The following is a 14,376-nucleotide window of genomic DNA, read 5'->3' as shown; positions in this document are numbered from 1 at the left end:
AATCGTACCCATGACCTTGGCATTGCAAGCCAGGCCAAAATACATGGCACACGTATTATTTATTTATCATTTTACGCCATATCAGCATATATTCATGGTAAACTCGAGAATAAAAAAATTCTAAATAGTCCTAATAACAATGCTTCAATTAATTGAATACAATAATTTAGCAATAAAAAAAACAAACAAACAAAAACTAAAAATTATATACAATCTTTCAAACTGATATTTGATCAAATACACAGTGCACATAAATACTGGGTCAAATTGTCTGGGTTTTTTTTTTTTTTAATTCTTTTTGCATTTATAATTGCCATTTCTCTGACTTTGTCAGCTATTTTGGATGCATTTTATATGGGTTAGCCTTGTCTGCAAATGATGCATGCAAGATGGCATCTTAAAATCATGTTTATAATTACTTATATATATATATATATATATATATATATGTATGTATATACTTATTTTTCTGGAAGATAATTTGCATTCCCTAAAATGCTGCCTATTTATTTATTTAACTAAAAACATAAAAAAAAATGTATTTGAAAGAAAATAAACGTTACCTAAAAATAAAACAAAATCTTAAAAAACACTTATATAAACTTATTTTATTTCAGCTAGTTGCCAATGCAACTTTTCTCATTTTCATTTAGTTTAACTTGATATAGTAAAATAAGTCAAACTGAAATAAAAATGAATTAAAAACTATATAGACATACACATTAAAAAACACTACAAAATAATTTAAATGAGAGTAAAATAAAATATAAAAATAAAAACTAATAAAAAATATTAATAAAAACACATTTGCGTTGGTGCATCTATGATGACTTAAATATGCCCTGAATATGTAGCAGGGTAATTATAGTTAAGTAAAACTAAAAACATAAAAATATATATTTTAAATTAAATAAATGTTAACTGAAATAAAATATATAAAAAAATGTAAATTTACTTAATTTCAGCTAGTTACTAAAGAAACATTTATTTTCATTCAGTTTAACTTGATGTAGTAAATAACTAAAACTGAAATAAAAATAACAAAAAAAACTACAGATATATTTAAAAAATAAACATGACGACAACACAACAAAATTACTTAAATGTAACTAAAAATGAAAATAAAAATAAAAACGAATTCAAAATTTTTATAAAGCTATAATAGTATCTCAATGAAACTAAAATCACACTAGGTTTTGAAATAGTCTTTTCCAGTGACTTGCAAGCCACATTTAGATTTAGTAAAATGCAGTTTTCTAGTAAAGTTTTTAAATAAAATTTCAGTTAGAGCAAATGAATGAATGAATGGTGCATTTATATAGCGCTTTATTGTGTATTGTTGTACACCCAAAGCGCTTTACAATCATGTGAGGGGGCTCTTGATTGGCTCTATGATGTCTCTCCTCAACCACCACCAGTGTGCAGAATCCACTTGGATGATGCGACGGCAGCCACAGGACAGCGGCGCCAGTGCACTCACCACCCACCAGCTACAGGGCGAGAGGAGAGAGAATCATAGAGCCAATCAAGGGGTTGGGGATTCTTAGGAGGCCATGATTGACAAAGGCCAGGGGGGCAATTTGGCCAGGACACCGGGGTTACACCCCTACTCTTTACGAGAAGTGCCATGGGATTTTTAATGACCACTGAGAGTCAGGACCTCGGTTTAACGTCTCATCCGAAGGACGGTGCTTTTTGAAAGTATAGTGTCCCCGTCACTATACTGGGGCGTTAGGACCCACACAGACACAGGGTGAGCACCCCCTGCTGGCCTCACTAACACCTCTTCCAACAGCAACCTAGTTTTCCCAGGAGGTCTCCCATCCAGGTACTGACCAGGCTCAGCCCTGCTTAGCTTCAGTGAGCAACCAGTCTTGGGCTGCAGGGTGATATGGCTGTGGCCATATCACCCTGCAAATGAGTAAAAGAGAATAGAGGGTTCTGTACTCACAGCCATCGCTGCATTAACCGCAGTATCGCTGCCCAGACAAGTCCGTTCCTGGCACGCTGTTGCTGATGGTGGCAGGAATGATGCACATGGGAATACATAATTCATTATAGCGTCCTCTCGCTTCAACCAGCTCCAGGATGCCCTCATACGCCTGGACGTGATGGAAAATACAGTCAGATATCAGTCAGATAGTTTCCCTCTATACCTCAAAACCACCAATGACGAGCAGTGACTGGATGCTGAACCTGTGGAGATTTTCCACTAGTTTCTCCATGCAGGTGCTTGGGAGGGCTCTGGACAATACAGAGGGAACGAAAGCTCAGTTTCAAAGATGAAAGATGAAAGATGGGCTGAGAATGCATTGATTAGTAAAGGTGACTAACTAACCGTTTAGTTCCCAGCAGAGAGCCGCCCTGAACTTCATTCACCTGTAACATTTCATTCATATTCATAGAAGTATTACTATCACTGTTCTTTATGAACAACAGAAAGAGATGGGATCAAACAGGCCTAGTTCATTCTTATTTAAAGCCTTGCAATGCAGAACCCTTCAAAATAAAAGTCTGGGTCAACTTGAAGTGAACTGTGACAGAATAGAATACAGTAGAATGTACTTCTCAAAGTAGAAGTAGTAAAGCTTTTAATTTGAACAGTTATTAAACTTTGTTTGCCAAAAAATAAAAGGAACTGCTACATTTTTATTTAATTTACATTTTAATAAGTTGTATGCCTTGATTCAATTACCATTTTTATCATACATTTGTATTAAATTATAAATCCAGAAAAATTAAAACAGACAAGACAAGAATATTTGAAAAAATTAAAAAAAAAATTTAGGGCAATATTATTTACTGAAGATTTTAAATAAATGATTAGATTGTTAATGTTTTATGGATTCAATTGATTTGACATGTTTTTAAACTTAAAGATTTAATTAAAATTTTAATTTAACCATTACAACGGAGTCCAGAAAAATAAAAACAGAATTGGTGAAAAAATTTAAAAAAGATTTTTTATTATATATAATTATACATTTTTTTAATAATAATAATAAATTGGAGGTAAAATTGTATAATTTTCATTATTTAAATTAATTAGACATGCCTTCTGATTGCTAAAATTTGATTTAAAATGGAATCTAGAAAAATGTAAACAGAATTTGGGGAAAAAAATCAAATGCATTTTATGGGCCCTACATATATCTTTTAGTAAATAGTTTTTGACAAATGAAATATTCAAAGCTATTCTGTGTGAGAAACAGAACGTTAATCTTGTCCTTTCAGAATAAAACATGTTGCATTGATGCATCACATTTAGTTTCAACACGTGATGCTCAAAGCTGTTTTGACATCAAACCTGACGCAATGCATCAACAAACGTGATGAGATTTGAGAGCAGAGGTTTATCATTTCACAATTTCACTGAAACAATAATGGCATAAGGGTTTGAAAGGACACGAGGGTGACAAATCTTCATTTTTGGGTGAACTGTCCCTTTAAAAGTCTCCATAAACGCTTTCAAACAGGATTATATGTGAAAAACTGCAGAAAAATAATGGACACATTTCATGACAGAATCATAGAAATCTTAATTTTAAGATCTCTGTCTGCTGGACAAGTTGGTAATAATTTGATACTCAATTCAGACCGAACTCTCTGCATACAGGACAAGTGCATACAGTAGGCAACCAAACTAATGCAGGGAAAAGAGCATTTAAGATACTAAATACAGCACCTATAGATGTTAATGTAACATCTCTGTTATTCTTAAGTCTTTGATTAAGAGCACATCAGAGCACGTGCAGCAGGACAGCTTACCAGTTTACCAACTTAACTGAAGAACACAGAACAGACGGAAGAGAAAGAGCAGGAAGACACATTTGGCTCAAGAAAAACCAAAGCGTTAACAAAACTAACAACACTATTCAACATCATTTTCATTCATTGAAAAAGAGCTGAAATCTAAATATTAGATTTTTAAATAAAAGAATGTTTGGAAATGTTGCCTTGGATTAGGTTACTAAAATGTCTAAAACTGAAATAAAAATAACTTAAAGCTAAATAAAAAACAAAAAACGAATAAAAATCACAAAAGCAGAAAAAAATTAAACTTAATATGAAAATTGAAAAATAAAACCCAATTTGAAATATAAAAAATACAATAATAGCATTAAAATAATATTAAACTAACACTGCACAACAGCAGCAACAATAATAATAATAATAATAAAAATTATTTAATATTTTTATATTTTCCATTTTATTTTATTTAAGTTTTAGAAATTTGGTTGTGCTCTATTTTTGAGATGAAGAACACTTAAAGAACTAAAACTAAAATAAAAATTAATAAAAACAATATACAGTATATATACACACATATAAGTGTATATATACACACATTATATATGTATATATATGCACACACATTATTTTTTATTTCAGTTTTAGTTATTTTAGTACATAAGTCAAACTAAATCAAAAGGAGAAATTACGTTTTTATTTTTTTTATTTTTATAAATACATATTTATTTTATTTCAGTTAATGTTGATTTTATTTCAAGTAACACATTTTTTTAAAACCATTTTAATTTGAGTTTTAATTAATTATAATAACCCTTAACCAATGTTTTCCACGAAGGAAGAGCTTATAACAGATGTTAAAATGTCTTTTTGCAGCTGTAGTGCCCCTCAGGTACAAACACATTTAAGAGTTGTTAACTAGATCTAGACTACTCTAAACTGCAGCTCTGTTGAGATCTGATTGAGTCTTTTACCAGCTGAATTATATTGGTGATGCTTTGCCAGTTTAATGCTGTCTCCTCCGTCTACCACTCATTAATACTCGTATATATCATCTAAACATGTTTAACGTTCATCCACATCATTATCATCCACACATTAGCAAAGATCAGTGGAAAACACGAATGGTGAGAGATGAGAGTACCTCATGAACCAGATACACCTTGGCGCCCACATAGATGCCCATCCGGGTCACATTCTGCATTCACACCTGCAGAGAGATAGCACTGAATCTGAAGAAATCACACTATTCAGAGGTTTATATAAATGATCACTTCCCAGCATGCTCACAAATGAACGAATGCTGCTTGTTCACTTCTTGGCTTTTGATATAGTGCACATTCATAATCTGATAGGATGAAAAGAAAATGTCCAGGTCATATTTTCACTTTTCTGTTAATATTTTGAATTAGTTTTTATTTTATAATAATGAGTATGTTTTTTAAATATGTTATTTCAAGTAATGATATTTTTTATTTATTTTATTTTAATATAATTTTTTTAAATATGGTTTTCGCTAACTATAATAACCCTGTTTGGCATATATAGTATATTACCATATCACTAATGATAATAAGCAAATGAGGGTAAAATGCATGGTAAAATAATGTCAATAGCTAAATAAATACATGTAAAAAAATAATACAATACAATACAATGCAATAATGTAATTTCTCATTTTCTTCCGATTTTAAAATATGATCTGGACATGTTCTTCACAATTGGTCACCTACTGACATAAGCTGTATCGTTGCATATATATGCAAATAGATCTACTTTTCTATGAATTCACTATATTTCAGACAAACTATCGACCGCGGAGGCTCAAACTGAAACGTTCAATACACGATAAAATAAAATAATAAAAAAAGTCTACAGCTGGAGCTCCTTCTACAAACATGAAAAACACTCTTTTTGACGTCCACGCCCACTGTGCATTTAGGCCACGCCCACACAATCCAACCCTCTCCATTGACTTTGTATCGCGGGAAGCTGCCTCCTTGTCATTTCTGACTTGTAGCAAAAAACAAAGCGAAAAAAATCTGCTGTGTGACGAGGTGTACAGCAAACAAGCTAAAAAAAACCCAGAACCAAGTTCACAAAATGATCCAATGGAACGTTCCCTTTGTGAAATGTTTCATTTGGACGTTCATTTATCGTATTTAAAAGTTACTATTTATGTTTACCATGTATGTGAAGCGCATACTACACTTTTTTTGCGTAGTTTTCAGAACATTTTGTGAAAGTTTTCTGAACGTTCCGAAACAAGTAGCAACATTAAAATGAACATCCAATTCCAATACTTTTATTATTTTGCAAACATTATGTGAACATTAGCCTACTTGTGAACGTTATTTTGGATGTCCTGGAAAACAGTGCAAATAGTAACGTTTAAATACGTAAGAGGAAAGTCCAACTAAAATGTAAAAAGTTCCATACCTATGATGAAAATTACAGGCCTCTCTCATCTTTTTAAGTGGGAGAACTTGCACAATTGGTGGCTGACTAAATACTTTTTTGCCCCACTGTATAAATAACTTTTTGAGAACATTAAAGACTAGACCACTTTGATCAAACATTCTATTAACGTTACTGGAAGAACCTCGAGAGAACGTTCCCTATTAGGCACGACTGCACTGTAAAGCCTTTTTTTAATCTCTTGTTTTTCATTTTATCCTACGTACATAATCTGAAATACAGTATATGAGGCACAGATTATGTGTGGGTCTGGTCTGTCGAAATATGTTGCACAGAAAAGGGGTCGGGGTCTTAAGAGTGCTTTTACATACAAGCATATGCATTTCAATAGTGCTTTCAAATGTTTTAGTAACCATGAAAGGTTGATTTTTTTATAAATTTTTTAAAGTTTGTCAAAGTGTCACGATTGCATTCAGGGGTAGCCATAGCAACAGAACACCACTATAGAGAATCGGGTTAATTAAAAAATGCATTTCTGACTGAAACGTAATTTAAAAAAAAAAAATTTAAAGCTGAAATTTTGTGCTATCATTTTAAAAATATAAATCCATAAACTGTAGTCCCACATTTAAATTTTTTTTTTTTTAAAAGGTCGTGGGTTCAATCCCCAGGGAACACACATACTGGTAAAAAATGTATAGCCTGAATGCACTATAAGTCGCTTAGTGTCTGCTAAATGCATAAATGATTAATTATTAAATTAAATACGTTGCATTGCAAATGTTGTCATAACCGTAAACGAAATGCAACTTTATGGGAAGCACTTTATGCATGCTGGGACTGAGAAGGGTTTGTTTTAAACCTGATAAAGACACATTAAAATACTTTCAAATCAATAGCATTATATATATAAAAAAAGCTAACTTTGTTAATATTTCAAGCAAATTAGGAAAATACAACAGATTTGTTCTCATTGGTTGCAGTCTGATTATCTCATCCTCTGTAAACTGCAAATGCAATCAAATTTGTGAACTTTGAACATGCAACTCTATTTTAGATATGCTATCTGGCACTTAAACTCTGTTCTGCCTCATACTTCATACCTGGTATAAGTGAACGGACATGAAATACTGTATTTATGGCTATATACACAGCACATTTGAAAAGCACAACAAACCTCTCGAGTTAAACTAATCACAAGATCAGGACAGAGTGAGCAGAGGCGGAGGCAGAGTTTGGTACAGTACATCAGTGTTTATTCCATGCAGTTGCTCTGCCTTGATTTCACAAGTCACTCCTGTCGCACTGTACACGCGCTATTGCAGGAAATCATAACATCATTCAAGATAAGGAAGGAAAAGGGCCGAGACGTGAGTAAGAAACAAACCGGAGGAGGAAAATGAGCCCAGAGCTGAAGATATTCCGCACAAAAATAGTTCATTTTTAAATACCTGTATATGTAGTAGTTGACAAAGCAATTAAAAACAGTTAACGTGAATAAAGACAGATGATGGCAGGAGAAACGGTACGGTTCATACTTTCAATTCTCTGTGATACAGCCAAAGAACCGTATGACACTGGAATTATCTTCACAACCAGAACATGTGTGTGTCATTTTATTACAATGATTAAATGTGAGCCAATTATCTCTTGCTAGAAACAATGGTCTATATGAGAATGACATCTGAAAAGTGTTCAGATGTAATAAATGTCCAGATATTTTCCCTCCTCGTTTTCCAAAATAGCATTCAGGGGAAGAAAATATGGAAGCTTGTTTCTGCCACATTAAAACATTATTTTTTTTTACCTCACAATTCTGATTTTTTTTTTATCAAAATTCTGAGAATAAATTGCAATATATAAATTCAATTCTGAGAAGAAAGTTACAATAGCAAGAGAAACTCAATCAAGAGAATTCAAGAGTTTATATCTTGCTATTCTGAATTTTCGTTTTTTACATCTTGAAATAATTTTTTTTTCAAATCATAATATATATATATATATTTATTTTTTCTAAATTTGAAAGTTTATATATTGGAATTTTTCGTTTATGTCTCACATTTCTGACTTTTTTCTCAATTCGTTGTTTATATCTCGCAATTATGTTTTTTTCTGCTATAAAATAAGTAAAATAGAAAAGGTATTTGTGTTTATATTTCATGGCAGAAATGGGCTTCCAAAAGAAAATGACCAAATGTCCATTTCTGAGAGAAGTATTCCTTTAAGATGCCATCTCACCTCATCAGTAACACTTCTGAAGACATACACGAGACAATTATGAGATGAAGAAACACAGAAATTAACAGCTAGTGCTTCAAAATAAATGAATGATCGTGTAGACCAGCTACAAAAAAAGAAATACATTTTTAAATTAAATTAAATTAAAATCATAATTTACAGGATTTGTGGAGGCGCTGTGGCCGGAAAGACTTCATACAATATCATACTTCATACATCACTCACTAAAAACCTTTAGAGGAACACGTAAACGGAGAGAATGAGGTTGCTGCGTGTTTTCGGTTCGTCTTCGTTACAATTAGTTCACTTCATCTAAACACACCTTGCGTTTTTAGCACGTTACCATCACACTGAACAGAAATGACAAAAATTGTACAGTAATAATGGCTTATTTTGCCCCTCGCAGACATGAAGTCAACATGAAAAGCCGATCACAACCCATTTTGCTTCTGTGGTCTTTAATATTTCTTGGTGAAACTGGATTTTTATCCATCAGAAATTGATTGAATAGTTAAAAATGGGCGCTATGTACCAGAACGGAGATGACTAAACTTGACAAAAAAGTTTTTTTTGTTCATTTGCTGCAAACTCACAGCTTTTCTCATGAACTCAATGATACTGTTGTTTTAATGTGGAAGTACGTCTTGCAAGGCTTCTTTTAGTAAGATGTCGGAAAATAATAATAATACCATTCACAGTTTATTTCACATGCCGTATCCGGTTCAGAAACACATCCGGCTGCATTTACTGATGATGAACGAGGCATTTTAACTAGTACTATAACATCTAGATCTTAACACAGGGTAAATATGAATGCAACAATTAAATACAGACATGCCGGATGATGCAGTGTCCCTTTCATAAGGAAAAGACAAATAAAAACACACTAGCGAGGGAGAATTTACACACAGACTACTTTCACACTGCAATTTAACCCAGTTTGTTTTGTTCATAAAAATGACGGATTTAAATGCAGTGCCAAATTGTTCCAAACGACCGAAACGAGACAAACAAACCGCTTTTCCCTAGTGGAGACTCATTTGCACTATAAAGCACTGAACCTGAGCATAAACCAGCAAAACACACGGGACTTCTTCCATTTCTTTTTCTTGCCTTTTTCTTTTTTACTCAAAAAAACTTGATGTGTAAAAATAATGAACTCAAGTCTGCAAAAATAGAGGTCTTTTACAAAGCACTGTATTTCCGCCTCGCGTCCGTCCAGCCTGCTAGACAGTCATCCTGAGCGAATGATTCTCAATAGCCTGAGCGCAAAACCGCCGTTATTGCTGATTCACCCGCGGCCCTGAAACAAACGAGCTCTGTGCTTCTGCGGGCTCCTTGAACGGCACGCTATAAACACACAAACACCGGCAGAAACCCACCATACACGTTACAGACGCTTCAGAGGGATGCTTAAACCAAAAATCACAATTCTGGCATCATTTGTGTTGTTCCGAATCCAGATGTAATATTGTGATACTTTTATGGTCCTTTTTTTGGTCGTTTTGGAGTTTGACAGGTTGCATGGAAGAACAAAAGTCAAACAGCATGAATTTTACACTAGTTTTTTGGGTGAAAGATCCCTTTAACTCTACAGGGACACTGCATCTCCAGAACATCATCACTGCCGCTCAAAAGACTGGAATAATTACGGTTTTTAAATATTTTTGAAAGAAGTCTCTTCTGCTCACCAAGGCTGCATTTATTTGATCAAAAATACAGCACAAATAGTGAAATATTTTTACAATTTAAAATAGCTGTTTTCAATGTGAATATATATGTAAAATGTAATTTATGTCTGAGATCAAAGCTGTATTTTCAGCATCATTACTCCAGTCTTCAGTGTCACATGATCTTCAGAAATCAGTATAATATGCTGATTTGCTGCTCAAGAAACATTTCTGATTATTATCAATGTTGATAATATTTTTGTGGAAACCATAAGATAAAAAAGAAGAAATTAATACTTTTATTCAGCAAGGATGCATTAAATTGATAAAAAGTGACAGTAAAGACATTTTTAACGTCCATTTCAGATAAATGCTGTTCTTTTCAACTTTCTATTCATCAAAGAATCCTGAAAAAAGCTTGTTTTTGCAAAAATACCAGTCAAAATTGTTTTCAATATTGATAATAATGACAACCGTTATTAATAATTAAGCACCAATAATACTGAAGCAGCAAATCAGCATATTAGAATGATTTCTGAAAATCATGTGACACTGAAAACTGGAGTAATGATACTGAAAATACAGCTTTGATCATAGACATAACTTACAGTTTACAATATATTCCCAAAGAAAACAGCTATTTGAAATTGTAAAAAATATTTCACAATTTTACAGATTTTACTGCATTTTTGATCAAATAAACGCAGCCTCAATGAACAAAAGAGCCTTTTTTTTCTTCCAAAAAACATTACAAATCTTCATCACTTCAATCTTTTGACCAGCAGTGCACATCGTCATTTTTCACGTCAACATAAAGACGACGGAAGAAAAGAAACTCTTTGTGGTTGATGTCACACTTATGTCCGCAGCGTCTCTTCAAGCACAGTCCTGAGATGAGGAAAAAAGCTGCTCGGGTTCGCTTCAAACACTGATTTGATCGTTAAAGACGTTGTTCCGCTAGAGCAGTTGTTCTTTGACTTCCTGTTCGTCCGTAGAGGTGAGCAGCAGCAGCAGTCTGATTGGCTGATCAATTGCCGACCAAGCAGGCATGCTGGGATATTTCCACACGTCTTGGAAGTCAAAAAGGGCAAAAGAAACAAGGAAGGACATCGTTCCTGCTGGTGCTCAAACTAAAGTTTCTGTAAACTCAGGAAGTAGCAGGTGGCCAGAGACACACGTCTGGCGGGTCCCATCACGGAATGGATCCTCAAGCTACGCACTTAACACTTTCGCTCACGTTCCACTTCCTACAGACATATATACACACATTCTCGCAGACCGCAATCACCGTCTAACTAACTAACTGGTTCAAATCGAGTCGCCTTGAACACTTGAGCGCTAACGCTCTGAATTTATGCTCTGTTGTCGTTGTTATTCGAGTTCCTGATTTTGTTTTGCGTTTCCTCCGGCACGTAATAAAATAAATTATGCGTGTTACTCTAGCTACATTATCACTTCAGAGGAATCTGCCTGAGATGCTCAGAGAGAGAGAGAGAGGGGGATTATGGGAAGGGCTGATCAGACGGGTCAGGCGTGGATTATTGCCGTGTTTCCTCCGAAGGCTGGCGCTCACCAGGATGAAGGTGCGCAGGGCTGTTTGTTCCTGATGGTGGCGTCGGAACATTCTGCATCCGACGTGTCGCAGTCGCAATCTCTGAAATGCAGGGGATTCTGAGAGAGAGAGAGAGAGAGAGAGAGATGAACAAACAGGAAGATCTATTTAAGTTCATTATATAAGGCTAGGGTTGTGACGGTGAGGGCATTTTAAATAGCTTGTATTTACTTTCACTTGCAAATTAGCGGCAATTCGGCGTTAAGCAGTTGTTTGTTTTTAGTTTGGTTGAGTTTTCTTTCTTTTCCTCACTTTCCTTCACTTTTAAATAGCTTAAAAGCGCGTGCGGATTTTAATTTCACTTTCAAATTAGCGGCAATTCGGCAACAAAATACAACTAGAACATTTTATTAACAAAACGAATAAAAACACACCATGCTATATGCCTAATATAAAATAACAAATAACTTACACAAAGTTTAGGTATACAAAACTGAAGATCAGTAAACACTGTGGAACCAAATGAATAAGAGACGTAGGACGTTTATTAGCAAGACTAATAAGAAAGCTTGGAGACTTGATATAAAATAAAAAATAAAATACACAGTTTAAATAAATAAAAATCAGCAAACGCTGTGGAACCAAATAAATAAGAAATTAATGTTTAACGAACTTCCAATATCACCTTACTGTAGATAAATGGCAGAGGTCAACAGGCTTTTCAAAATCCAAAAATTTAAAATATTTTATAACAAATAACTTACACAAAGTTTAGGTATACAAAACTGAAGATCAGTAAACACTGTGGAACCAAATGAATAAGAGACGTAGGACGTTTATTAGCAAGACTAATAAGAAAGCTTGGAGACTTGATATAAAATAAAAAATAAAATACACAGTTTAAATAAATAAAAATCAGCAAACGCTGTGGAACCAAATAAATAAGAAATGAATGTTTAACGAACTTCCAATATCACCTTACTGTAGATAAATGGCAGAGGTCAACAGGCTTTTCAAAATCCAAAAATTAAAAATATTTTTAAAACAGGCGCTTTTGCATGTCGCTTTTGAATCACAATTAAATTTAACACTCGCAGCAGATTACAGTTCACGGAGTGCGCGTGTTTCGAGTTTTTATGGACATGCTGCATATTTTAACGTCTGTAAGCAAAGAAATCAAAACGTATATATTAGTAGTGAAATTTTACCGTTGTACTATAAAATAAAATGGTTATTTTTCTTAAATACTTAATTTCTGCCATATTAAAACTTAAAGTAAAGTCATTAGTTTTTTGAGCCGAAATATTTTGGTGAACTAGATTATACTTGTCTAGGCAGGTCATGAAATGGAAAAGTTTGGGAACCCCTGTATTAAAGAAATCAAAGAATTCAGCACATTACGTTCTCATCAAAAACACTGATAATCATTCTTCAGTATAATGTCATCCGGATACATTATGATTCTGATCCTGGATGAATCATTTGCTTGAGTCGGATCTTTTCGATGAATTTGTTGATTCAGTTCCAAAAAGAGTCACTGAATTATTTTTTGAGCAGGTCCCAAACCTTTTTTTCAGTCAAGCCACTTGAGCTAAAATTATTTATTTAAAGTAGCCCCTGAGATTTCAAGTTAATATTTCACTTATTTAACAACACATTTGCATGTTCACAGTTCTCTAATGGCGCTTAATGGTCACATGATAAAGTATTTTATTTTAAAATTATTTAGTTACTTGAGTTTAATTTAAGATAAATTATTATTTTAATTTATTTCAAATATTTCATAGTTTTAGTAATCGTTTTATTCTTTTATTCAGTTTTTAAACGTAATTTTGTAGTTACATTAATGTATATCAAATAAAAAGGAAAAAGACAATACATTATATTTTGTTTTCCATTTTAAAATGATTAATTTTATTTTAATTTATTTAAAATACTTCATATTTTTTGGTAATCAATTTAATTTGATGGTTTTCATTTTAAAATTATGTATTTATTTTCATTTTAATTTATTTCAGATAAAATATATAATCTTTTTATTTTATTTTGATTGATTTTATTTTAAAATGATTTCTTTTTTATTTGACTAATATTTAATATTATTCAGTTGTATTATTTTGATAAGTTTTATTAAAAACAAATTATGCATTTACTAAAATTGTAATTTACTTCAGATACATAGTCTACATAAAAAAAACAGTAAGAGTTTTATTTTGTTTTATTTTATTTAAAACCATCCCAAACATTTTTATTTTTTAGTAACTGCTTACGTAATTGTAACCGTTTAAGAAACGAATGAATAGTTTTGTTTATTTTAATTTGTCAAATATTTAATAATATTTAATTGTATTGTTTTTATTTTACAAATAGGTAAAATACACAATATTTTAGTAAGCGTTTTGCTTTGTTCTGATTTTAAAATGATTTATTTTATTTTAAAATGATTCCAAATATTTCATACACTTTTTTTTTTTTGAGTGTTTATTTTAAATTATGTATTTATATATCATTGAGAGTTTGATTTTGATTGTTTAAAAATTATTTATTTGAATTTATATTAGCAACAGTTTTGATTGTTTTTATTTTTTAATTATGTATCTATTTCAAATGATTAGCTTCTCATATCCTCATGAACCCCCTGCAGTTCCCGATTTAAAAGAACCGTTTCACATTAGGGCTGCACGATTATGACAAAAATCATAACTGACGATTATTCCCTTGAAATTGTAATTGCATTTATTAATTACG

General features: G+C 32.5%; 1 protein-coding gene across 4 annotated transcripts in view; it reads right to left on the bottom strand.

Moving 5' to 3' along the window:
* Positions 1-10,792: 10,792 nt before the first annotated feature.
* Positions 10,793-14,376, bottom strand: part of LOC107558389 (mitogen-activated protein kinase kinase kinase 13-like) — a 77,971-nt gene continuing 74,387 nt past the window's right edge. For all 4 annotated transcript variants that reach the window (XM_016242054.1, XM_016242057.1, XM_016242055.1 and 1 more), the window contains one exon: positions 10,793-11,747. In XM_016242054.1, coding sequence (XP_016097540.1) covers positions 11,646-11,747 — 102 coding nt within the window. In that variant the 3' untranslated portion in view covers positions 10,793-11,645. The remainder of the gene's footprint in view (positions 11,748-14,376) is intronic.

The sequence above is a fragment of the Sinocyclocheilus grahami genome, unplaced genomic scaffold (genome assembly GCF_001515645.1).
Source record: "Sinocyclocheilus grahami isolate Dianchi unplaced genomic scaffold, SAMN03320097.WGS_v1.1 scaffold644.1, whole genome shotgun sequence".
Lineage (NCBI taxonomy): Eukaryota > Metazoa > Chordata > Actinopteri > Cypriniformes > Cyprinidae > Sinocyclocheilus > Sinocyclocheilus grahami.
This window is presented reverse-complemented; position numbering and strand designations above follow the sequence as displayed.